The sequence below is a fragment of the Strongylocentrotus purpuratus genome, unplaced genomic scaffold, assembly GCF_000002235.5.
Source record: "Strongylocentrotus purpuratus isolate Spur 01 unplaced genomic scaffold, Spur_5.0 spur5_scaffold_21, whole genome shotgun sequence".
In the NCBI taxonomy this organism is placed as follows: domain Eukaryota; kingdom Metazoa; phylum Echinodermata; class Echinoidea; order Camarodonta; family Strongylocentrotidae; genus Strongylocentrotus; species Strongylocentrotus purpuratus.
This window is the reverse complement of record NW_022145607.1, coordinates 11,232,175-11,259,432: the sequence shown is the minus strand read 5'-3', so window position 1 is coordinate 11,259,432 and position 27,258 is coordinate 11,232,175. Positions and strand designations below refer to the sequence as shown.

The 27,258-nt window shown below is 38.1% G+C and overlaps 2 protein-coding genes across 2 annotated transcripts; both read left to right on the top strand.

Moving 5' to 3' along the window:
• Positions 1-902: 902 nt before the first annotated feature.
• Positions 903-5,475, top strand: LOC587875 (dnaJ homolog subfamily C member 28). Its single transcript, XM_787585.5, has 2 exons — positions 903-1,164; positions 3,045-5,475. Exon 2 carries the CDS (start codon positions 3,092-3,094, stop codon positions 4,298-4,300), a length of 1,209 nt encoding a protein of 402 aa, XP_792678.3. The 5' UTR covers positions 903-1,164; positions 3,045-3,091; the 3' UTR covers positions 4,301-5,475.
• A 4,058-nt stretch (positions 5,476-9,533) lies between these two features.
• On the top strand, positions 9,534-27,258 carry LOC100891465 (fatty acid amide hydrolase). The gene is made up of 15 exons (XM_030995126.1): positions 9,534-9,813; positions 10,537-10,596; positions 11,655-11,692; positions 13,113-13,307; positions 15,307-15,427; positions 15,870-15,962; positions 16,548-16,708; positions 17,393-17,475; positions 18,400-18,588; positions 20,602-20,726; positions 21,854-21,890; positions 22,543-22,691; positions 23,066-23,204; positions 23,915-23,999; positions 24,882-27,258. The coding sequence occupies exons 1-15, from the start codon at positions 9,667-9,669 to the stop codon at positions 25,096-25,098; spliced, it is 1,839 nt and encodes a 612-aa protein (XP_030850986.1). The 5' UTR covers positions 9,534-9,666; the 3' UTR covers positions 25,099-27,258.

Below are 27,258 nucleotides of genomic sequence, written 5' to 3'. Positions count from 1 at the left end.
GGGGGGGGGCTCAATGATATCAGAGTCCCGCCAAAATATTTGGGGGTTTCAATGATATCCGAGATCCACCAAATATATTTTTGGGGGTCAATGATATGCGAGATGTCTGAGTACCCTCAAACCCAAATATCGGATTATGGCTAGCTGCCCCAGGGCCTTGTCCTATATACGGATCAGGGAAACAATACTTTTCAGGTCATGTGGAACGGCGGCTCAAGCCCCCCCCCCCCCACACTTTTGAAAAAGTATATTAAAGATAATTAAATAGAAAGAAATAGAAAAGAAAGTATGCTCATGTGACCGTAATTAAATGCCCATACCCCTGAGCTTCCGGGGGCTCTGCCCCCTGGACCCCACCTTGTGCCCTAAGGCTGGCCCCTGGATGCTCATCTGACCGTAATTTTAATGCCTAAAACCCTTGCGCTTCCGGGGGCACCGCCCCTTGGACCATACGCCAATTAGTGACCTGCTAGTGTCATGAATAAGGTATTAAAATATGCTTACCTGACCGTAATTAAATGCCCCTACCCCCTGAGCATCCGCCAATTTGGGCTACGCTTTAACTTATCTTAAATACTCTAGCCTCCCCCACTCACTTTCAACCACATTTTTAATCACTTTTATTTCCCATTTAACTCCTTCATTAAACCTTGAAAGGCCCCCAAATACTTGGGGGCGGGGCCTGGATCACGAGTATATACTAGTAGTGAGTTGGTTGAAGAACGAAGCCACGTACAAAAGTATAATCGATTACAACAGTTGTGGGACCGATATTCATAGAATAAAGGTTTTAAATAAAATATTCACTTCTACTTTCAAAAGGACTGGCCCATTTGCTTTAAAAAAATTGTAAAGAGTTATTATTATGTAATTTCTAGAAAAAATGTCTACCACATGATTTACCGAGTTGCTTCCTTTTATCAAATATACACGTAAAACAATATGAGGACAGACTGTGCGGAAAGCAAACCGCACAGATCTTCCCTCGGACGATCGGTGCGAGCAGAAAACCCGCATGTTATGTCCGACGGACACACGAAACTGGTAGGACAAACGGCGCGGTCACACCGGCCGATCGACCTGCTGTACCAGCTGGCTTTCTTTCTTATAAAACTCCTTATTTGTGTCCAGAAACTCTGGTGGATTCAGGAGGTGTTCCGGAAGGTAAGAAATCTCTTCCACATAAATAGAAGAAGTTTGAATTTACATTTAGTAGCTTAAGATCTGTTTCTTTGACACCTCCGCTCAACATCGATCACTCGGCTGTAAGGGGAGCAGTGGCAAAGCCAAGGGATTTCTGTGGAATTCCAGACCGGCGGTCCCGGCGCTCTGCTTAGTTGGATTTTGATGGAGGCCTTCATATAGTACCGTTGCAGATAAACGTCAATCTGTTTCGTGGTCAGTCAGGGGCAAGGCTTATCATGCACAAGTTACAGGCAAAGATTGCAAATGCAGTCTATTGTCAATCTTGTTTTACTACTGTGTAGGTCGTGACTTTGAATTGGGAATCAATTAGATCTAGAGTCTATGTTGATTTGGTACAATGTACATGGGCCAGAACGGAAGTCTATGTACTACTAGTACTACACCTTCACTGAATGCAATTGAAAATGCATTTACAGCAGTGGTAGCATTCAATTCAATACAATTCAATTCAATTCAATTCAGAAATTTATTTCAGACTCAGCTGCACAAGGCAGAGGTCCATAAAACATATGTTACATAGATATAATAGGGAAAAGAGGTGAGTATTAACATGATGAGTATATAATAGCAACTAGACAGCAATAACCATCTGATTTGGGTCATTTCTTTAATAAAACTGACATTTGTTGTCATTCCCCAATACAGATGGCAACCCAGAGATCTCGTACCGTGGGGGTAAATTAGAGCCACAGCGGAACAGCTTTTCGTTACCGACATTTCTCCCCCGATTTTCTTTATTTAGATCTAATTTTCTGATTTCTAAATCAGATGTAAATTAGGTCGGTATGTCATTTGTCCTAATTATAGTTATCAAAATTTGATAACTTAATATTAAATGTATAATTTACGGACTTACTTATATGAATTATCCAATTTGTATTTCCGAACTGTGAAACGGTACGTTCATGCATTCAAAATAATACCCGGCGGCCGATATATTTCCGGGTCCACCTACCAAAACATAGCCAAATGGCCAATCAGAGCACTCGTTTCGTGGGAGTTCGTTGGTCAAGCTGGGCCGACTCGTACGTAGCTACGGTAGCTATTGGACGTTCGAAAAGAAAAAATGAATATTCATCAACTAAAACCAAGATGGATAATGTTGACGACGAGACTTTCTTGGATTAATCATTAATTTAGGATCTAAATGAGCAAGCTATCGTAAGTCAAATAAGCTATATATATGTTATTTTTAATTAGACTCTAAATTATTGTCATATTGCAGCATGTATGAGGATGTAAAGAGTGAAAATCTCGTTGCATATCTCATTCATCGCGGTCCGGTCGAACCGAACCATTTGTTCCGTACAGTGCCTCACAGAAAGAGGTCCCCAGACTTCAGTCTCTATAATCGGAGGTCTAGTGGAGCCAGACGTAGTCTCAGTGGAACAACCGACGATTAGAGAGACTGAAGCTTTCGGTCTAAATAGCAACAAAACCCCACCTTCAAGTCACATGCCTGTATTTTCTTGTGGAAATCCAATTGCTTTTGCACAAACTTTGTTGAGTTTGTAGAACTTCTAATAATACCAAGAATAGCATCATTGTCATTCTCAAATGAATATCTCAAACATAATCTTTTTTCTTTCTAAATTTCAGATAGAATATTTCTGGTTGTGGACATAAGACTCCCCTATAAAGTCCTTGCCTTAAGAATAAGAATATGTGGCTTACTAAGAAAAAAGTTTGAATAGATCTAGACAGAGTAAAGATCCAAATTCTGAGATGTGTTAAAAGGCCTGTAAATATGAACACAAATGAATAGAGGATATCCTGTAGACCTGTACAAATGTATAGCTTTATTATATCATCTATACCTTTTTTGTTTTTCGTTCCAGCATTTCAAGGGCAGGATTATATTGAATGGACCACGCTTGAGATTGAGATGGCAGGTCTGGTGCTGTGTTCTCACAGAAGACTTCTGAGTCAGATGTGGTCAAGGGCTAGTTCCTTTCACACAAGTTCTGCTTACCATGGCTACAAGATCAGTGATAATGTGAAAGACTGCTTCCAGCTCTTGAACGTGACGGAGGAGAGCAGCATGGTGGAGATCAAGGAGGCGTACTTCAAGCTGGCCAAGGTTTACCATCCAGATAGCCAAAGCAAACAGGCCGATGGAAACAAGTTCACCCAGATCCAGCAAGCATACAATAGCATCTGCCTCCATGTGGAGAAGATGGAGAAACAAGGGAGACGGGAGGGACTGGAAGATGACCTATCGCAGGAAGAGGAAGATGATGAGTGTGACTTCGACATCAAGCACACCGTGCCTCAACATCGGCAGTATTTGGAGTACGAGGGAATAGGGTTTGGCACGCCCAGTCAACGGCAGAAGCAGTATCAGTATTACCGAGCCATGAAGGCATCCGATGCCGTAAGCACTCAGAGGATTTATAAGATCGCCGTTACCGATGAGAAAGGTCTGGTGCTGAAGGATAAGAAAGCTGCAAGGAAGATAAGAACAACAAACGTCATTGAGAGGCTTGTGGAGGATTTGATCCAGGACTCCATGGCTAAAGGAGAGTTTGATGATCTCCCGGGTATGGGGAAACCCCTCCCACCTAAAACAGCTTACTGCCCTTTTGTGGATTCAGCCACACACAATCTGAATGAGGTTCTCGTCAACAATGGTTACGCCCCCGAATGGATCCAACTAGAAAAGGACATCCGGAACATGCTCCGTGAGGACAAAAACGCTCTCTTGCGTGAGCGCCTAAAGCTTGGCCCGGAACCTCTGAATGACTACAATGTAAGGAAGTGGGCGGATCTTCAGTTTGAGTTCAGTGAGAAGATAAAACAGATCAACAGAAGAGTCAACGATTTTAACCTGATTGTTCCGATCATCAAACTCCAGAAGGTCCACATCCAACCAGAAAAAGAAATAACCAAAGTGCTGGATGAATATTCTAAATTGGAGCAGAAAGGAGAAGCCCTCACCAGAAGTAATATCAAGGAGAGACAGGAAGTAGTTGTAGAGGATGAAGTAGCGTTGATGGCAAGCAGACTGTTTCAAAGCCTCTCTTCTTTTATGACTAGGTTGTCCAATGCTTTCTTTGTAAGGGAAGACGCTAGAGCTAGAGACAGATTAAGATGAATAATATATGAATTTTATTTGATTGGTAAATTAATAAAACCCCATTGTACTTATTGATGTTATTTAAAGATGAGGTTATTTGTAGTCTATGTGGTGAGCTGGCAATAGCTTATTAATTTTCTGTGGAAGGACTTGAACCCTGTGAATACTGTCATTGAAAATTATGCTGTAAAGTGTACTAAAGTCCCATAGAGATGGGTGTCTTTAATACAAAGTACATGATATTCATATGTACAGGTAAAACACTTCTACCGGGTCAAGCTCATTATCCATAAGGACCACTATTCATAAGGACCACTATTCATAAGGACTGCTATCCATAACGCGTAACAAAATGATTTGCGATCCTTTATGATTAGCGACCCTTACAATTAGTAGCCTAACAATTAGCGAGCAAACCATAGCCAATTTACCTCGCTATTTACAGTATAAGGACTGCCATTCATAAGGACCACTATGCATAATGCGTGACTAAATGAATAGCGGTCTTTTATAAATAGCCGTCCTTATAAATAGCGGATGACCCCCTTCTACCTGCCCATACAGACTGTGAAACGTGAATTGTGAATTGTGAAGTCATAAGTCATGCATTCACTCCAATTATAAATAGGAATTGCCAGGGGTATTGTTCCGTTATAGTTATTTGGCTTCAGGTAGAGTTCAGAAATATTTGACAAAGCATATGGAAATTATAAATTGTCAAAAGAAGTTATCACATAATTATTTTGATAGCTATCTCCTGTTGTAATTGCAGTCATAATGTGCGATGTCAAACATGATGAACCCTCGTAACTGTTTTGTACCCAATATACTTTTCGTACAATTTTTTTCTTTCAATTCTTTATGTGGAAAAGGCATTTTTTTCCTCAGAAAGACATCACAACAAATGTATTAACTATAATGTATCATAGAAGAAAAAAACCTGTTCAGTCAATAAAATTGGAGAAGATGTTTTACTTTGAGATATCCCTTGTACCGGTAGTTGATAATTTTTGAATATTTCCTTTAATATTTGCCCTTTAACAATCCACTTATCGATAGGCTGGATATTCTGTAATTTTAAGATGTGAACTTACATTATGTAGTACAGTATATGTGAATATCACATTAATATTTTTGAACATTCAGCAATGATATTTTCAACATGAGATAAAAAGAGAAATCTAACTAACAAATCATCATTTTTTCAATCTAGAGGTCTATCTGTATTAATAAACGTTAGAGAGAGAGAGAGAGAGAGAGAGAAAGAGAGAGAGAGAGAGAGAGCGAAAGAGACAGAGAAATAGAGAGAAGATAAAGCAAGCGGGGAAAATAGAGAGAGAGAGAGAGAGACAGAGAAAGTGAGACATAGAGAGAGAGAGAGAGAGAGAGAGAGAGAGAGAGAGAGAGAAATAGGGAGAGCAATAGAGAGAGAGAGAGAAAGGGGTCAAGGGGGTAACTAAAGGAGAAAAAAAGAAGATGCTGAAATAAGATGCACTTAGAGGAAAAAGAAACAACAGAGAGGGTGGAAGGAGAGATAAGTAATTAAAAAAAGCTAGGGATACTTAAAAAAGAAGAAGAGAGGTTTAGAGATAAATTGATTGGGTAACAGGAAGAATAAGAGAGAGAGATGTAGACGATCATGAGAGGGAAAAAGAAGTAAAGAGGGAAAGAGTGGACAGAGAGAAGGTTAGAAAAGTAATCAGTGGAGACAAAGAGAGAGGAAAGAAACAATGTGGTAGAAACTACTGAGAGGAGAGAGATAAAAGGTGGGGGAGGGGCAAAAAGGAGGGGGAGAGTAGTACAAGAAACAAATTGGATATCTCAAGAGGGATATAAATTTTGTTGGATTGAGACACGAACGCAACTATTTTCGACGTGACAATGGGACGCACTTTTTTATAATAATTGCTCTCAAGGCCGGGCTTTTAGTATAATTAAGTACCGGTAAGTACCGGTAGGCAGTGGCGTATCTGGGGTACTCCGTCAGTGGGGGCAAGCGATCGAAACAAAACAAAAAAGGCGATGCTAATTTTCACTTCTGGCGAGCGAGCGGGCAAAAAAATATATTTAAGTAACGTTTGGTATATAAACCGGTATTGTTGCAAGTCTGGGGTGGGCACATTCATTTGCTAGCCACGTTAATTTCATTGTTGCAAGCGAGCGTAGCGAGCAAGAAAAAAATCCCTTCTTTTTTAATAATTGCCACTTAAACTTGGTCCAATATTGTCCCATTCCGGGTGCGGGAACAATATTGTGTCTAGGGTAATTTTATACCCTTTTTATCTAGCGAGCGAAAATACACCTTTCTCTTAATGAATTTCTTTATAAAACTTGTTTTATTGTTACAATTCGGAGCGGGCACAATCGTGTTTAAGGCAATTTCATTCCCATTTTGGCGGGCAGGCAACCCCCCCCCCCTACATTTCTCTTTTAATGATATTGTAGCATGTCAGTGGCGGGCACATAATTCCACGAGCTAGCGAGCGTAGCGAGCGATCGAAAAAATCACTTCTCTACGGTGAGAACATGGTACATAAACTTGATTTCATTGATCCATGTCAGGGACGTGATTATTCAAAGCGATGTTATTTCTATTTTGCGAGCGAGCGTAGCGAGCGAGCAAAATTTTTGTATTGATAATTGGTTCATAAATTTCAGGTTTTTTGTTGGAGGTCAGGGCTTACACAATCATGTCTAAGGTGATGTTTAATCCGTTTTGGCGAGCGATCAGCACACCAAAACTTCTTTGAATAATGTTTGGTACATAATTATTAACTAGTTGTTGAAAAAATCACTTCTCTACGGTGAGAACATGTTACATAAACTTGATTTCATTGATCCATGTCAGGGACGTGATTATTCAAAGCGATGTTATTTCTATTTTGGCGAGCGAGCGTAGCGAGCGAGCACAATTTTTGTAATGATAATTGGTTCATAAATTTCAGTGTTTTTTGTTGCAGGTCATGTCAGGGCTTACACAATCATGTCTAAGGTGATGTTTAATCCGTTTTGGCGAGCGAGCACACCAAAACTTCTTTGAATAATGTTTGGTACATAATTATTAACTAGTTGTTGCAGGTTAGGGCGGGCACGTTAGCGATGTTAATTTCATTTTGGCGAGCGAGCGTAGCGAGCAAGAAAAAAAAATCGCTTCTTTTTTAATAATTACCAATTAAACTTGGTTCAATTGTCCTCAATGAATTGGTACATAAACTTTGTTTCATTGTTGCAGGTCGGGTGGGCACAATCGTGTTTAAGCCAATGTCAATCCAATTTTGGTGGGCAGGCAAAACAAAATTAATGATGATTGGTGTATAATTGTCAGGTTTTTTGTTGCAGGTCGGGGCTTGCACAATCATGTTTAAGGTGATGTTTATTCCATATTGGCGAGGGAGCCTAGCTAGCGAGCAAACCAAATTTTCTTTGATTAACGTCTGGTACATAATTATCAACTAGTAATTTGTTGTAGGTTGGGGTGAGCATGTTAATTGTAAAGACAGCGTAGCAAGAGAGGGTAAAACAAAAAACAAATCAACTCACATATCACTAAAATCAATCAATTCATCAATTCTGGCGAGCGAGGAAACAATATCTCTCAAAATAACGTTCGGTACTTATTTACTGGGATTTTCGTTGCAGGCAAAGGGGCGCACGTATTTTGTTAGAAATGTCAATTCCATTTTGGTGAGCGAGCATAGCGATGCAAAAAAAAAATTCTCTTTTAATAGAAATTAATACATAAACTTGTTTTTATTGGTGCAGGTCGGGATGGGCGCAATCGCGTTAACACGATATAAATTCCTTTTTGGCGAGAGGGCGAAAAAACAATTCCAATGATAATGATATTGTTGCAGGTCAAGGGTGGGCACAATTGTTTTCAAAGTAATGTCTATTTCATTTATTCGCGAGCGAGAAAAAAATGAATTAATCTCTTTTAGTAACATTTGGTACATAACTTGGGTGTTATGGTTGCCATGGTTGCAGGTTGGGGCCAGTCGGGGCAGACACAATTGTATTCTAGTCAATGCTAATCCTTTTCTTTTTTCAGGGGGACGAGCAGGTGAAAACAATTAATACAAAACAGGCTAGCAAGCAGCTCGAGCCAGCCCTGCTGCAGCTGCGATATAATTATTACTTATATTTTCCTATTTTCATTTGTCTTTTTCTTTGCCGTATGCGGAATATTTTTCTGATGGGGGAGGGGGAAAGATGCATGAAAAGTTTTTGAAGAAACTCAAAAGCAAAAGGAGTGAAGGGAGTTCGAGCGACCAAATTGGTCATGAGGGTACTTTTGCATTTTCAAAAGTAGAATTGAAGGATTTGGTACAGGCCTTCACTATTTGGGAGCTTTGTTAAACATTTTCAGGTAAAAAATTGTACGTTTTCAAATTATCTGGGGTCAACTGCCTCCCCCCGGTGCGTACGGCCGTGCGGGTCTTTTTAAAAATAATTTCCCCATTTTTTTTCTTTCCTTATCTTTTCCCTGTTTCTTCTTTTTCTCTTCTTCTCTTCTTCTTTCTTTTTTTCCCTTTTCCTTTTCTTTCCTTTCCTTTCTTTTCTTTTCTTTCCCCTTTTGTTTCTCTTTCCCACTTCTTTTCCTTTCCCCTTCCCCCTTTTCCTTTGTTTTCCCCCTGGACCTCATCAGGGGGGCACTCTGCCCCCCTTGCCCCCCTAAGGTACGCCAGTGCCGGTAGGCCTAATAAGTAGCCCACTCCTGGGAGGGGGGGGGGGGGGGGGATTTGGTTTTGACGGGGGTGTGCCGCTGTCGGAAGCCTCGAAACCCATACCCATTTTAAAGGATCATTTTGAAGGATTTTTATTCAAGTAAAGGCCATTTTTCAAAATCGTGAAAATTTTGAAAAATAACCGGACCCATATTTAGGGGAATTGTTGTTAAAAAATGGGACCTGTGTTTAGGGATTTTTTGTGAAAAAGTTACCCTTTAGAGCGGCAATGCGCACTCCCGTGTATGTCTTGTGAGTAACCCTCGGCAGGGGCGGATCTAGCTTTTTGCCTAGGGGGCCGAGGTTTGACTCAGTGGTGGATCCAGGATTTTTCAAAAAATGGCGCCGTTTTAAAACGGTTTTACTTTTTTTCCCTCCTTTTTTCTCCCCCCCCCCCCCCCCTTTCCCCCTTTCCTCCCTTTCCCCCTTTCCTCCCTCTTTCATGTCCCAGGGTTAACTCCGGACAGCACCCACGTCGCACCATGGAGGTGAGCTCTCTGGATGCATGCACGCATTCACACAGCTAGCTAGCTATGAAGATGACCTACCATTGAATTTGATCACTGCCCTGTTACTCGTATGGTATGGGTTTTTGTGAGCTCTGCCTCCAATCGCTCTTCGATTTTAGGCAGTGAAATAAGTCAGAAAGTTTAGACAACCATGGGGTACGTCCAGTCGCTGTTTGGTATATTCTCAGGAGCCTTTGTGTTTTGGTTACTCTTTGTAAGAAGAGCTACCAAACCTGGTAAGCTGATCAGAAGACGCAGACTGACACCGGAGAACTACGAGTACAACATGGTTCGAGCGGTAAGTTACGGGAGGTTGGATGGTGGTTCACGCCAGTCTAGCCGACCAGACATTTCTACGAAACCGCTGATATAGGCGGATCTCAGAATGATCACTGCCCGACCTTGCCCATGTGCAATCGGAGTAGATCTATAGACCTCTACCTAAATAATTAATTGGAATCAAATATTGATATATTTTCTCCGTATTTTCTTTACTTCTGACTGCACTGTTCTGTATACTTTGTTTTCATCGTTTTCATTATAATTTTTAAATGAAAAAAAAACACAAAAAATATAATTTCATAAATAGCTCAGTGACAGTCAGTGACAATAATCAAAGTGCTATCCCACTGAATTTTATATGTGATAAACATCATATATAATTCTTCCGAATGATCACAGCTCCGGAATGTGAGCACTGCATTGCTGATGTTCTTTAACATGAAGTGACTTACACACAAGTATTGTTTTGTCTTTTCCAAACAAGAAGTTTCATATAGTCTATAGTCAACAAATTTGGAAGGGGAGGGGCAGGGGGAGTGGCAGGGGAGGGGAGGTGAAATTAATGCATATGACAACATCAAGAGCAGTGATCTTGGTGTTGGGTTATTATAATGCAATATATATGTAACACAAATTAGATCTACAAATAATAGATATATTATCCTTTCTGGCTTGCTCACTTATTTGCCTGGATATATTGTGTAATTAAGAGAGAATTTTCTAATATTTTTCATTTCAGACCATACCCCTTCGATCTTCCGGTAACCTTCTGAGATTTGTACGTCACCTTTCAAACACGGTAAGTGTGTGCAACCTGTCATATTGTTGTAATAATTAAAAGAAGAGGGAGAGAAAAGGATGGTGGAGGGAGGGAGAGCTAGAGATTAGAGATGGGAGAGATCGAAGGGGAAGGAGAAATGAAGGGGGAGGAGGGAGGGAGGAAGAAAGAGAGGGAGGTATTAAAGGAAGGAGGGGGAAGGAGGGAGGAAGGAGAGAGGTAGGGATTGAGGGATGGAGGGAGGGTCTAGGGTGGAAGGGGTGGAGGGAGAGTGACAGGGTGTGAAGGAGGCTAAAGGAGGGAGATTATTTGAGATACATGTACATGTAGATAGAAATAAGAGAAGGTGGAAGAGGAAAGGCAAAGTGAAGGGAAGGTGAGACCCTAGATACAACCTCCTTCCTCATGAAATGTCTGGGTAAGTTTAATCTATACCTCATGAGACTCTTGCCTCAAAGTGTTTACACCCATACCACAGCACTGTAAATCCTGTAATTGGACTCTTATTATTAGTTATGGGAGCAGAAACATCACTTAGATCCTGATTGTAAAGTTTCTTACAAAAAAAAAAGATTGTAAGAAATAAGAGCGCTCATTGAACACAAGACAGTATTATGTAGGGAGTATGTAAGGCATACATGGGACAATTATCAACTTATGCACAATATTACCAACTTGTCAAGGTGACCTTCAGGGCTCAAGAAAAATTGCAGAAACTTTTTTTTTAAATTCCAGAAGTGTTGAACAGTGGGGGAAGAGGGCAGGGGGAGGGGGCAAATCTAGAGGGATACATGTGGATATAGAGAGAATTAATCAAGGGCTATGTACAGTATCTCACAATGCCTTCATTTTCTATTGGATCTCTTTTATATCTTACAGTATTAAATCATTATTGATTTCCTGCAATTCATAATGTATTCATAATGTATGTCAAAATCATAGCATGCCTGAACTGATGGGGATTATAATAAATCTAGTAAAAAAAAAATTGTAATTTAGAAATCAGAATTTTCTGGAAATATTGTTATGATTTAATTATCTGAAATAATTTTATTTTTCATTTATTTATGTCTCAACAGTGGATTGGCAGATTGATTCTCAACCCTAAAACCAAAAGGTAAATCTTTTATATCTGCTTCTGCATTCACCTTCCCCTCTTGGTACAACATCTGCTTGTCTTCCTCATTTTGTCTTTCCCCTTTCCAATCTCTCTCCCTTTGCCTGCCTTTCTTTGCCTCTGCCTCTTTTCTCATTTGTGTACTTTTCAGTAAAACCTAAAAAAGCAAAGATTGACCTGGACGGTCCACAAGGGGTTTTAAAACAAATAACAGCAACAGGTTTAAGTTTTGATTATACAGGTTTGAAAATCAGTGTGGCTCATGTAATAGTAATAATGATAGTTTGTTCTTACACTGTATAAAGCGCTTTTCATTACTGCAGGCCCTCTCAAAGCCCTTTATGTAGCGAGGTCAACAACAAAGAAAAAGTCTGGACAAAGGTTTCTAAGGGAATTACTAGCTTTAATGATTGGAGTATATCTCGCGTCATTGTACTCCATACCAATCCATTCCATTCCATTCCATGAAAACTGTGGTATAATGAGACAGATAAAGGATCATAAATACAAGTACTGTACATCGAATCATCATCAGATTTATAGCAATTATACAGTCTCTTGGAGAAACTCATAAATGAACATTGTGTTATGATCTTTATAACCTATTAAAATAACGTCAGTAACTAATTGTTATTTCAGAATCAGATGAAGGGAAGGAACATAAACTAGTGAAGTCTGTTTTATCATCAGTTTTAAGAAGTATTCTCCAAAGATCCTATTTGTGCTGTCAAATAAATGTTTATTCATGTTAATTCTTATTAACTTCAACTTCTTGTTGTTTCATTTTTTACATGAGGAATACAATTATCATGAGGATTAAAGAGAGGAACCAAAATTTACTCTATGCAAAAACAATTTCACGATGGAAATTTGTTATAAACATCTCTGCTATGACAAGATACAAACAAGGTCCGACATGAAGGATTGAGTTTTTCTCTGGTCCCACCTCCTCTTGTTCTTTTGTCTTTTTCATTGATAGAACAAGGTTTATTTTTATGGTCCCCAAAAGTACCAAATTGTGACGTCATACTGGCCAAGTTGTCAAGGTTGCTGGTTCCAAACATTTTTGTGCTAAACAATGGTGTGGTGATTATATCATACCAGCCCCAAACAATAAATTTGCTCTGCTCCTGCCCTAATTTGTGATGAACCTCATGCACAGGCTATGTTGTTTAGAACCAGTAAGCTGGACGACGAGCGAGTGTGATGTTAGCAGTTCGATACTTTATATTCTCGTTTCGATCCTCTATATTCTCGTCATGAGTTTTCACTGTATAGAAAATAAAAACAAGCAGTGGGGATGAGCAAAAAAGGGATCAAAATTTACTGGACCTTTATATAGAAATCAATTTGGGAAATGTTTTTGGTCACTAATTTTTGTTTGTTTGAAATGCATATTTTTTCTTTCCTTTTCAAACAGAGCACTTCACTACAATATGCTCCACAATTATGTGATAGAGGATCACCCCACATATGAACCAGTAATGCCTGCCAGTGAACCTAGTGAAGCAAGAAATCCGCTAGAGATTGATTTAAATTATCTCATTCAACCAGAGAGGAAAGAAAGCCATGATTTTAAGTTCAGAACAGTCTCGGACTTCTATCATGCTTATAGGTAAATATAATAATTTATTAATGTGTTCATTGGTGTTAATTTGCCCACTCAAGCACAAAAACAATCTGATTTTTTAAATTAATACCTATATTTTTTTGGAGTATTTTTTGTTTGTTCTTGGTGTTTCTAATTCTGATTTATGTATTGTTTCCTTACAATCCACTCCATCAAACGTCGTGTTCAGTCGTCTTGGCTGTCAATACACTATTAATCCTGAATATTTGATTTCTACTCTTGAACAAGAAAATTTCTTTGAAAATTTGTATTTATCATGAAACTAATGATGGACCTGACAAGGAATATAGTCAACATTGGAGGAAAAAAATGGTTTACTGTAGGCCTACTTGTACTATGCACTAAAAAGGGCTGTTCTTATTATGCGTTTCTTTATCATAGACCTGTACGTCTTGAATCTTTCCTAACACCTACATTCAAGTTACATTGCACTTTGATCTTCAAGTTTACCACGTTACTCCTGAACTATATACCTGTATAAAGCAAATAAAGTATTAGTCGTTGATGGTCATTTTATGGTTACGGATACCCCAAGTGGGTTGTCTTCTTAGTGGGACTTTGAAATGTTTGCACAGTAATATAAAGAGTCTCTAATAATTTGGTATCATATTATGTTTGTCTTTTTTGTGGTTTTAATTGTATTTTAGCCAAATGCCCTTTGAACAGTCAAGGATCTATTAGTATTACCTTATTGTTTGAAATCACAAGACTAGAGTATTTTGTGCCATTTCATAGATGATCAAAACATGTGTTCATTTTATTATTCGATCACGTTCCTGTAATTTGAGATTTCTATATCTTTTTATATGAGGTTACTTTTAATTACCGGTACTTAGTAATTCTTGTGATTTTTATCATGTACATGTACAGTACATGCAGGCCTTAAATTTCATCATATTTAGGGCAAGGCCACTTTTCTGTAGGGCACATTCCTATATTACAGCACAAATGGGAACAATTGGGAAGGGCACAAAAAATCTCCAAGGCCAATGAGAGGGGCATTAAGGCCAACCACAGGGGCATCCAAGGCCATGGCCTTGGTGGCCTTGGATTAATTTAAGCCCTGACATGTATACAAAATGAAAGGAAGTTCAATTCTCATGTGCTGTGTGAACCGAAACTTGGCCAGATGGTGCACTTTATTATATACATGTACATGAGACTGCAATTTTGTTATGAATAGTATGCTGTTTGCATTATATTTTAAAAATCATATCATAAATTCATAACCACACAATAGTAACCGCAGCATGAATTATAAACAAAAGTGATAAAATACCTGCAGACGGCTTTAATAGGTTTTTTTAATTAAAAAAATCACCACTTTTACAATTCAGTCCTCTGCGCATGCCCATAATAAACATTGACATACATGAATATGTATAAGATTTCTAACAATATACACATACACCTTCAATGTCAGTTTTATGACATGGGATATGAAAACTATAAGTAATAAAATTTCTTGCTAAAACATTTAGAAAAGTATAAAAAAAAACCTCACTTTAGAGCTTGCCCGTAACTATAATCATTAACCGGTAATTCAATGTTTAAAATGGGCTTTGCATTTGACCTGTAGAAGTTTCTCCACAAACATGTCCATATACATGTATGTGCAATTCATATGAATTAGTGTCAAAACATACAATGTGGTATATCATTTATCGATTCAAGAATAGCTCTATTCCCTATTTTGTTCGTATCTTATATGATTATTATTAAAAAAGTAAGGTTCATGCGTTTTATATATTTTTATGTTTAATGATGCTGCCTATTATGCGTATGAATGTATTTAAATCCTTTGATATGTCATTCTTTTATGTTTACAATAAAACTTAACATGTATAATTCTTTATTTTAACCATTATGATGTACATGTATTTTACCTTGTAAATGACCATGGAATTCAGCTTCGGCTGTAAGCATGTCATTTTGAATAAAGCCTTATTGAATTGAACTGAATTGAATCAATTTTTTTTCCTAGGTCAGGTAAGGTGACTCCAGAAGATATAGCTGAGTGTGTTATGGAAGACGTGGAGAAGACAGAACAAATGAAACCTAGGATGAGAATGCTAGCAGAATATGATGTTGAGGATGTTTATAAGGTTTGTAACACTCCATACATCTTGATAGTAACAAGAATTTGTTGTGTATTTAGAACCTCTTTCTTGTGTCCTACATTGCTAGTATGATCTTTATGATCAAAAATTTGAAATGTTCTCTTTCTCAACTGGTCAAAATATAAATTAATTTGCATGTGCTTTGGCTTTTATGTTTCAATAATTTTAGATAACCAAACCTATCAAGTATCATTTGAGATGTTCACACATGTACAAGCATTGCTTTTTAGTGGACCCCTCTGTTTCCAACATGTATTTCTACATTTGTTGTAAATGTTTAGAATTGATTTGTAATGTTTTGTTGGAAACATGATTAAATTGAAATTGAATTGAAATTGAATCAAACTTTCCATTTAATTTTTGTGTCTCAGATATTAGATCTAGATAGAAAATATTAATTTAGTTTTTTCTTTCTTTTTTTCCTTAGATGGCAAGGGAATCAACTATACGGATCAATAATAAGAAGCCTCTTTCAATCTTTGATGGGATACCTGTTGTCATCAAGGAAGAATTAGCTGTCGTGAGTTATTAACCTGTTGACTCCTGAATTGTATAAGTCCCATAGGCTTAACACAGGGACCACCAGGTTCCCGTAAGCAAAGGGTTAAATGAAATCAAGATTAGTGATTGATGCTCAATATATCCTCCTAAAAACAATCTAGAGCAGCCTATCTTTGTACTTTTTGCTGTCAGTTTTTTTTTTAATTAGAAAATATTGCCAATTACTTATTGTTAACAAGGACCATTGCAATTTTCATTTCTATGTGTTATCTAAACATTTTATAAAGAGGGTTGGGAGGGGGGGGGGGAGGGGGTGGGGGGAGGTGACATTGATTTTTGAAAATGTAGAATTTCACTACTTTTCTCCTCACTTTTCTTTTTTTGTTTGAAGGAATTTTTAAAACATATTGACCTCATTTTTACTTCTCTTATAGTACTGACTATTCATGATTAGAAAAATGGTTTTATTTCCATTTATCAGAATTTCAGCTTCACTCAATCCTGTCAAGCATTGTACAGTTGAAGTTGTATTTTATGTCTAGAAACCTAACTGTTTCTTAGTATGATCTAATATGCAGTCCCCCTGTTTTGTTTGAATCACCAGAAACCATACCATCTTCGTAGCGGAACCACGTTCCTGGGTCGTGACCCTGTGAAGGAGGAGTCTACTATAGCAGCTAAGCTGCGTGCCGGGGGCGCTGTGATCATAGGGGTAGCTAACATGCATGAAGTCGGCCTGGGCGTCACCGGTATGAACATCAGTGCGTAAGTCAAAACATCAAAAAATAAAAATGACATTAGACATAAGAATCACATTTGAACCAAATGAGAATCATTTTAGCTATTGCACTTCAACATATAGAAGAGAATCTAGTACAGATACACCAGTGTTTTACAAAACCTTTTTGCAATGACAAGTGACAAAAATCAGTGTCAAATCTGCTGATAACCAATCAGAAGCAAGGATTTCAGTAGCTTATAACAAAAACTGTCATTTGTCACTGATGACAAGTTATGTGAAATGGGGCCCTGTATATGGTCAAGTTACATGCGCTTCAGTTTATGTAGAAGAGTGATCAAGGAACGAAACAAGAAATTCAGGCAAAAGACCAAAATATGATGTGGGATAGTGGGTTTAACATTTTCTAAATATAGTATGAGTGTCTAAAAGTAAGCATTGAGGTAGTCTTTTCAAAGGTAATACTTGAAAGGAGAAGGATTGGTTTTAGAAGAAAAAAATGTGTTGATTTTTTGTTAAAATAAGAGAAGAGAGGCTATCAAAGTGAATGACATGCATGTCCATAGTAATAAGAGATCTGCAAATCAGCAAAGTTTTATAATTGCGAAGGTTGAAAAATGTTATGTTATCAGTTTCATGAAAAATTGAAATTCATGAAGTTATGCGAGTTTTTTGAAAGTGTATCATCCATTTGTCTTCCATGTTTTCAGGAGTGGTACTGCACGCAATCCTTACAACCCTCACCATTACCCCGGTGGCAGTTCATCTGGTTCAGGGGCCTGTGTGGCTGCTGGTAGGTCCAGTATTCTCATTGGAACTTTCTTGCAACTGTCGGGGGATGACTGAATGTGTATGGCATCTACGGGTTTGATAGGGAGAGCAAGGGGGGGGGGGGAGTGGGGATGAAAGAATCAGTAACCCTTGCATTATCATGTAGGTGCATGTAGTTCATCTTGTTCGGGGGCATGTATTGCTTCCGGTAGGTCTGGTGTTTCGTTGCACCTTTCAGGGAATGAGTGAATGTGGATGGCACCCAGGGGGTGTGGAAGAGGAGGCAGGGAGGGTGGAGTAGGAAATTAAAGGGGAATGAAAGGATCCTTAAGGAGGAAGTTAATCTGGTTCAGGGTTATGTGTGGCTGCATGTAGGTCCAGTAGTAGAATTTTAGTGCACCCAAGGGCTTGGGGGAAACCCCTGCCCCCTTCTCTGCCTTCCCTTCCCCAACTGAATGGCAAGAAGAACAAAAAGGGACAGACAGAGAAAGAAATAAAAGGGTGAAGTTAGCAGTAACAACAAAATGATTCCACCCCTTCCCCACTCGAATTCCTCTTGTCTCACATTCTGCATTGATTGATCTAAGACTGATTCAGCCCCCCATCCCTCCTCCTCTGACTCTGGTGCCCTCTCAATGGCTGACCCCATGCTACATCTCCAGTTTATTAAACCTGTCTGCAAATGTAGTGAACCAGGATTGCATTACCTAAGGAGGTGATGTGTAGGAAACCCCTATATTCCCCTAGAGTGGAGTTATACCAAATGAGAGGAAAAGAAATATGGATTGAATTAATAAATTAAAATTTAAAAAAAGAGATTTTGAGTACAAGGTATCTGTAATTGTATCAGTGGACGTATATTCCAAATTATTGAGGCTGAAAAGACTTGTACTTGCTGTAGGTTATCTTTTGTATTATTGTTTTCTCCTACACTGTCTTTTTACAGGTCTGTGCCCCATCGCCATAGGAACAGATGGAGGTGGTTCAGTGCGCATCCCTTCTACGCTGTGTGGCATTGTGGGATTGAAGCCGACCCATGGGCGTTGGTCACGGCACGGCACCATGCCCCTCTGTCGTACAGTGTCTGTAGCAGGCCCTATGACGACATGTGTACAGGATACAGCCATGCTCCTAGGTATAATAGAGTTATCCTTTCAGGGTGCTACAAGAATTTTTTTCACCACTTGCCCTGTCGGGCAAGTGGGTTTTCAATTTACTTGCCCAAACAATATTTCCACTTGCCCAAAACTTTAAAGCGAAAAAGGACTCGAGGTTAAAGCATTTATTATCTCGTAATGATAAGTTAGTGTTTTAGATAGCAAATTAATGCACATACATGTACAGTGTAACTGTACTGAATAATAACCTAATATGTCAAAGAAAATGGTCAACAAAGGATGGTTGAAGGTTTAAAAAACACATTTTATTGATTCTCCATAAATAATCAGATTCACATGAATCTCGGCAAGGTAGAATGGTTCAAGCAGGTTTAAGTTTTTAATATTCAGTCATGTAAAAAAGCATAATGACCCTGTTGTAAAAAATATGATACAAACATGTCATTAATGGTAGCCACATGTACCATGGTGCAACATCACATGTGTGTCTGTGCAAGCCGCTGTCATTTGGAAACGTAGGCTAATTTTCAGCTGTTAATAATTTGGGTCAACTCTTCCATCAAGAAACGTCATGTAAATAATGGGTAATCAACTATTTTAAATAAAGTACGGACATTTTTATTTCATCATTCACTGCTATAAATATCATGCCAAAATTTGTAAATTCTTACTAAATAATAATATTGAAGATATTTTACGATAAATCTCGGATAAGTATGCGAAAACTAGACTAAACAACGTCGCTAAAACCATGAAAACAAAACAACAACGGCTTATATTCTGGGGGTCTCGATACTATTATCAAAATGACTCGCTCGGTCGGATCTTGAGACCGCAGTAATAAATTGAAAACGAGGCAAAAACATTCATCTGATTTATATGAGCAGCGAGTTTTAAATAATATGTTCACAATCATTCACAATCATTAACAGTCATTATGAATAAATATCAAACATTTGACTTTTTGTACTTACTAGAAAATCCCTGTTGTTTATTCCATTCCGATTCGCACGTGTTCATTTCCCTAGAATAATGACGTCATATTTGGCGTGATTCAACCAATCGGCAATCAGAGAATAGCAAAGGCCTGTCGGTGCGGCCTGCAGAGCTAGAGAGAGAGAGCGCGAATAAGCTCGCAGCTGGTACGATCGCGCTAGCTGTCTCTAGCTAGCTCACGGCCGGCCGTGCGTGGAGGCGGAGCGGCATTCATGGCTTGAAGTGTCACTGTTGCATGCGCGCTGAGCTAGCTGAGCTGGCTAGCTGTCTGTGAAGTTTTTTCGAAATCGGAACGATCGCTTTTTTGCTTCTGGATTTTGACGACGGGTAAGAAGTTGACGGGTGAATGGTAGAGTTCTTGGACACTAGGAAATTACTGTAAAAGTATCACTTGCCCGAATCGGGCAAGTGATAATTTGATTTACTTGCCCGACGGCTCAATTTGGTTGCCCCGGGACGTCGGGCAAGCGGGTTTGTCGCGCCCTGCCTTTTGAACGACTTATTGAGTTTCGGTCGTGTGATTGCATTGTAAAACAAACTGTGTAGAAGTGATCGGAAAAGGTTCCTCATGCATGTAGCACTTAAGTATTGGCGTATACTGTGAGATTTTAAAATCATCAAAATATTAAGAAATTGGCCCAGTCTTGTGAATAGTCTTCCTCTTTTTTTAGTACAGACATCTTTACAGAGTATTATCGTACTATACTGAGGGTGTGTGCAGATGAACCACGTACACAGGGGTTTCCCCCTACGCTTATACGAATAGTGCAGTGGGTTCTTAGCAAAGGTCACATGCATTGTACAAAGAAATGTGTATATGCGACTACACAAACATGTGGCACAAAGGTCACTGACAGGTGGCTATCAACTCAGCTATTAATTAACATAAGAAAAAGAGGATCATAGGGGACCAATGGTGGGCCTTTAAAACATATAATAAGATCAAATATAATTGGATTCTTGATATGAAACTATGAATCACTTTAACCTATTGAGCGCTGATAAGTATATATTGGATGTGCTATTTTTTTTAGAGTTCTTGGCCGGTGAAGACCCTCTAGACTCTGCCACTTGGCATCAGCCAACCTTGACGATTGGTGACCTTCAGCCGAAAAGCCTGAGCGGACTCAAGATTGGCATCGACTGGAAACACTTCAGGGTAGGAATATTTTCATTAAGGTTAATTTGTATAAATTAGAAGGATATTTTCGTCCAGTATAACTTTTATAGATTTTAAGGATATTTTCATCCAGGTTAATTTTGATAAATTTTTAAGGATAGTTTCGTCCATGTTAACTTTCTTCACACCAGGCTTGGAATTAGATGATTTCAATCAGAATATACATATTTCTCATTCAGCTTCTATTTAAATCAAATTAAAGGTAAAAACCAGTATTGGAAACGCCCCAATTTCAAAAAATGAAATGGAAGCTCTTATTACCAATCATGTGAAAGAATATGTTTTGACTAATACATGATGATAAAAATTTTGCCGGGAAACCGCCTACTAATTGATATATTTGGTAAATTAGTTTATCTACATGGTCTGTGAGAGATAAAGGCATGTGTCGCGCACGTGTGCGTATAGTCCCATATACATCTTTCTGTGTACAGTGCTTGTAACTTTACGAAGACTGGGCCATATTTCTTATCATTTTGATGATTCCAGAACCTTGCAGTACACACCAATACTTATATGCTAGATGATCAACCTTTTCTGATCGATTCCACAACGTTTCTTTCACAATGCAATCGCATGACCATAACTGGTGTTTACCTTTAATATCAGGGTGGACTTCCCCATTGGTAGGCGTTTCATCACTTAACTTTGAAACATGATCATTCTCCTCTCTTTCTACTTTCATTTTCTACTCTGTCCTTCTCTACCCCTCTCCTCCAATCTTTTGTATATTCTCTGATCATCTTTTCTTTCTCTCTCCTTTCCCTGTAACCTTTGATGACACAGAAGTGTTTAATATAATCAGATTTGTATGTAATATTTTACTTTTATATAGTTTCATTATGCACGACTTTTGGTTGTACGTTTTAGTCATTCATATTTTGATCATTTATTGTGTTGTACATTGACTTTGTAAATTGTGCTATTTCAGCTTTCCAGCTGCATTATTGCAATAAACCAAATCAATTAAATTCAACTCAATGATACTCTTGTACTGTTCTAATCTCTCAACACACATCATGTACAATGCCAAAGTGGACTTCCTTTTTAAGCAGTCCTTACAAATGAAATCACATGCCTTTTGTTTCCTGTGTTGTTTTTGACAGGATGCCAATGCAGAGATTGTTGCAGAATGTGAAAAAGGTCAGTATAATGGTTGAGTTCAAGAGGATTTTTTTTTTTTTGTGTGGAATATCATCATATTTGAGTTGGTTTTGGAGATAATTTTCAGTTCATGCAAATATTTGCACCACACATTACTTTATGTCATCATAAATAAATCACAGTGGTTTTGCCACCTCATTTGGCAAATCTAGCGAAAGTTTGCCATCTGTTTTCCTTTACCTAGACTTGACAATTTGATTTAGAAAAAAATGATGATTGGAAAGAAATAGATTTATTTTTCATTTACATAAAAAATAATGTTGAAAGTCATTGTAAATCATAAAACTTTCAGGACTTACTTTCAGCTATTTTCTGAAAGCTTCTGCACGCAATGAGGTTGGCATTCACACACAAACTGCATTGCTTAACTTCCCTTTTTTCTGCCATTTTTCAAGTAGTAATCTTACCAGGTATCCATTTTCCTAACCTGGGTGTATTGTGGCAAATGTAGATTAGCGTCAATATGTGTTTGGATCCAGGATGAGGTTTGGGTATAGGTGAGTGGAGGGTATTGACCTGACAGACAATTGTTGAACAACTTTCAAAGTGCAAGGAAATAAGGAAAGTTTCCTCACCAACGTTGTGACCTAATGATTTATTTTCTCTGATGCTCCTTATCATCCTCATGCAGCTGTGGTATACTTGGAGAAACAAGGAGCAGAGCTGGTGGCCATCAACATCCCAGAATGTGAGGAGATGAGAATGGCCCATTGTCTCCTCATCTCCACAGAAATGCATTCTTTCCTCCAAGAAGCCTATAGAGATAATCTCTGTGATTTTGTAAGTAGAATTACAATTGACGTTCATCAATTTTTAGCTGATTTTATTGTTTTTTATTGGTCATTGTAGTAAAAACATGAAACTGTATCGTTATACAGTCAAACTTACAATAGCAACTACCTGTAGACACCTGTCTATAGAGACGTCCGATTTTTGAAATTCATTTTAAAAGATGCGTAAGGCTCGAAAGAAAAAAGTCATGAAAGGAAAATTTTATATCTGCCATGGTTTCGGAGTAGTCACAAAATTTCTACAGGGGGGGGGGGGGGAGTCAAATTGACCCCCCCCCCCTCAGTTAACATAGGGTTAAAGGACAGATTCGACTGTTTATCGGTTTTACAAGTGCTCAACTGATAATGGTGTCTCTTGATTAGGTTGGAGACACTGCCCTTGTTCTAGGCCTGGCTTCATCAGCTAATGCAGTGGAGTACATCAATGCTAACAAACAACGAACAAGAACTATCCATTTCCTCAAGCAGATCTTCAAACAAGTGGATGTCATTATCTGTCCAGGTTAGTCTCTTCAATTGTATTCAGGTAAACGCAGACAAATGAGGCACTAAATTTCTTCAACAATAAGTGCGACTACTTTAATAATTAAATTAGGATGCACTACCCCTCAGTATCTATAACTCACAGAATTGATAAGTTATTGTTTTTCTGATATGGTTAGCCTTCACTCCCACCTCCCTAGCCCACCCGGACAAAAAGGGTTTTGTCCCATAGGGTACGGACCACATCTAATAATGGATTTAGTTGTTTATAGCCTTTAATATAGCTTCAATCACATGAAATATGAAATGAATAACGTTTTTTATGAAAATTATGTTCAGAACATCACTATGCTTATATATATATATATGTTGTGGCATCACTACACCAAGGATACAACCAGTTGACCTTGATTATGACCGTTGACATTGTCTGATTTTTATGTTTCTATAGGTTGTGTGCATCGCCGCAACAAGGATGCAACCGGGTGATCTTGATTATGACCTCTGACCTGTGACCTATGACATTGTCTGATTTTTATGCCTCCTATAGGTTGTGGCATCACTCACCAAGGAAAAAACCAGGTGACCTAGATTATGACCTAGGACGTTTTAAGTTGTCTAATTTTTATGTTTCTATAGGTTGTGGCACCACCGCGCAAAGGATACAACCAGGTGACTTTGATTTTGACCTATGACCTTTGACATTGTTTGATTTTTATGTTTCTATAGGTTGTGGCATCACTGCACCAAGGATACAACCAGGTGACCTCAAATATGGTGTCAATGACACCGGCATGATCATCGATATTATGAGGTAAATTATCTCTTATTAGTCCATCAAGTTTGGTCTTCCAATCTAAGATTTCATGTTGTTATAATGATATTAGTAATGATGAAATAATATCATCAGCAACATCAATAACAACTTTCCACCTGGACGGAGAATGGCGAATGTAGATTAATATTTTGCTGACGGACATGAGTGCCACGGCATGGATTCAAATCCTGCAATAGTGCCTCTTAGTCCAAGAGACCAAAATAGCTTTTGTTAAGATTTTTGTTGTCATTTGTGTGAAGGTCTGAATTTTAAGATATGTCAGTTTAAAAAAAAATAAAAAATTACTTCTTACAATGTATCATCTTCATATACATGTATCCATGTTCAGGGTTGGTCTAGTGGTCTTTGCCGGTAAGCCTACTCTGACAGACTCTGGTTCAAAACCAGGTTGTGTCTGTTGGATGGTAACAGTTATTGTTGGTCCCCAGGTGTAAATGATCAGATCTCGGCCGTGTTGCAATCAAGCGCAAAATGTCAATGGTCAATCAAGATCATTGTTGCATGCATATATTGTTCAAAAGGCTGACAATTGACCAATCAGAATCATTGTTTCAAATTGGCAATTGATGGCAAACTTTTGTGTTACGGGGCAAAAGCTTGTTTGAATTGTAAACCAGAGAGACTTTCAAGGCAAGACCCTTTCTGAAATTCAAAGAATGTTGTATCAATTGTGATTCAGTCATTTTGTGGTATCATGTATGATGTAGACTGGACTAGTACGTTTTGAATCTGGTCCACTTGCAAAATTCTTGAATATTTCATGCACACAAAACCTTCCGGTTTTACAGTACTCAAACCTAATATGGCACATGTACAGAATCGCCTTTTTTACTGGACATACTCTGCTTCCTTTCATAGGTTTTCTCCACTGGCCAATCTGACTGGCATCCCGGGACTAGTTGTCCCGGTGGGCTACGACGCAAAGAACCTTCCGATCGGTCTGCAGATCATGGGCCCTTGGTGGGAGGAGGATAGACTCCTCAGGGTAGGGGCGGTGGCAGAGAGGATGCTGGCAAAGAAACACCAACCACAGGTCTACTTTGATGTTCTCAAAGAAGCTATGAGTTCACCGTGAGAATAACAAAATCAGCGTCAAAATTTAAAAACGTTTTTTGGTCCGAATTGGCAACTCTGATGCTACATTGGAATAAAATTACAATAACTGCTGGTGTATGTTAATTTTCTCAAAAGAGTTCACATTGCAATGAGAAAAATCAATGGTTTTCGGTCAGTATCATATTTCTTTATAGCTTTAGGATCCTTTTTTTTTTTGGGGGGGGGTTCAAATTGGCAACTGTGATGCTAGAAAGCACCAATGACGGGTGTACGTGGAGGTGCTCAAGAAAGCCATAGATTCACTTTCAGTATCTGCTCAAGAGAGAAACAACAATGATAATCAGTCATTGTCAGATTTCAAAAGGCCTTTTATTACCAACCACACTGGAAATGTACGTTGTATATATTTACTCAGTTGAGTTCACTGAGTAGTTAGAAGTCATTAAATCGCCCATGGAAACTTCGGGAGAGATTCAAATGATTAATTATTCAAGAGCAAAGGGCAAAATTATCAACTCAAGGCATGCTTATTCAGGTAACCAACGTTGGGTCTAAATGGAGGTGATCAAGGCAGCCATAAATTTACTTTCTGTATCTGCTCAAGAGAGAAACAAGGATGATAATCAATCAATGTCAGATTTCGAAAGGCCGTTATTACCAACCACACTTATTAGAAGTCATTAAATCGCCCAAGGAAAACTATGGGAGAGATATCGATTCCCCTTTTTTGGAACTTTTTGATATTACTGTAAATGAGGTTAAACGATATATCGCCCATGCCAATGAAGGTCATGACCAATTACTAAATGCATATTATAATCCAGAGCCTTTCAATGCCATTGAGAAGCATTTTGCTAATGTACCATTATGGTCATGTATGATGCTTGGCGAGCTATCACGGCATGGCGATCAATCAAAAGAATTTTATGCAAATTACAAACATCTCCATGATCGTATGATTTCTAAAAACCCTCATTTCCAGAATATTTTTAGTGACAATCGGACACAAGGGACAATGGAAAAGTATATGCAAGAGACAAAGCGGATAATGTTGAATATTAAAAAGAGTTTGACGACTTGATGAGCTAGTTAGATTATATAAGAGGGATTTTACAAGTGTCCGAAGAACAGAAATAGTTATTACCATCATGACTCATTCTCAACTCAAGGCATGCTTATTCAGGTAATAAATGTTTATTCAGGAACTGAATGAGAAGTTAATTTACCAGCCTATAACCAGTGAAACTCTGTCTCTAGATGAATAACAGAGAAAAGATTTGTGAGAGAGTAAATTAAAAATTCAATTTCTTGAAAAATTAGAAAGTACTACTCATGAAAATCATTTTGATTACAGTACATATAACAAATGTAGCAACTATGGGGCGATTTTTTTATAACTTTGCTATGAAATACTGTTCAAATCAGTTGAGAAAATTAAAGTCTTTCGTAAATACCAGATGAATAATATTTTGTATACACATGTGTTAATACTTGAGGTTTATAGGGACCAGATAATTCAGTACTCTTAAAGAGATCACTGCTGTTTTGCATCAAATGCTTTTGTGTGGTGTGCTGTATTTGGAACTCAGGTGAAATTATTGCAATGAGGTTATAAAGTAATCAGAATTTACTATTTGAAACGTCATAAACTGCCAGTATATTGTTCATTATGTTAGCAATCTTCATTATGATTAGAACATGAAAAATGTAACCATTAGCATAATGTGCTTGAAGTGTTGGTGTACCTTAGTGTATTAACAGGCACTCAGGTACTCATTTGAAGTAAGTTGTGCATGACATTTCATGCTTGATGTTGCTTTGTCACATATGTGTGACAAATATAGACTAGATTATGTGTGAACCACAATCTCTGCCATTACCACAAGTTGATGTATTTCAGCATTTTTTTGTTATGCTTTTAATTATTTACTAAATGTAATTGAACTTCAGTTTTGTAATACTTTTTGGAAGATTTTCACATTACTATGATTGAAATTATGTGTTAAAAATGTTTTTGTAAAAAATTGTTTATTGTTAATGATTGCTATTTTAAAGCTTTAATTGAAAGTACATGACTGTACTGCCAAATTATTCTAGACATTCCTAGAGTTTCTTTGATCTGAGTATTGGAAAGAAATCAGGGATTTAATTCTGATAAATTATCAATGTTTTAATGCCA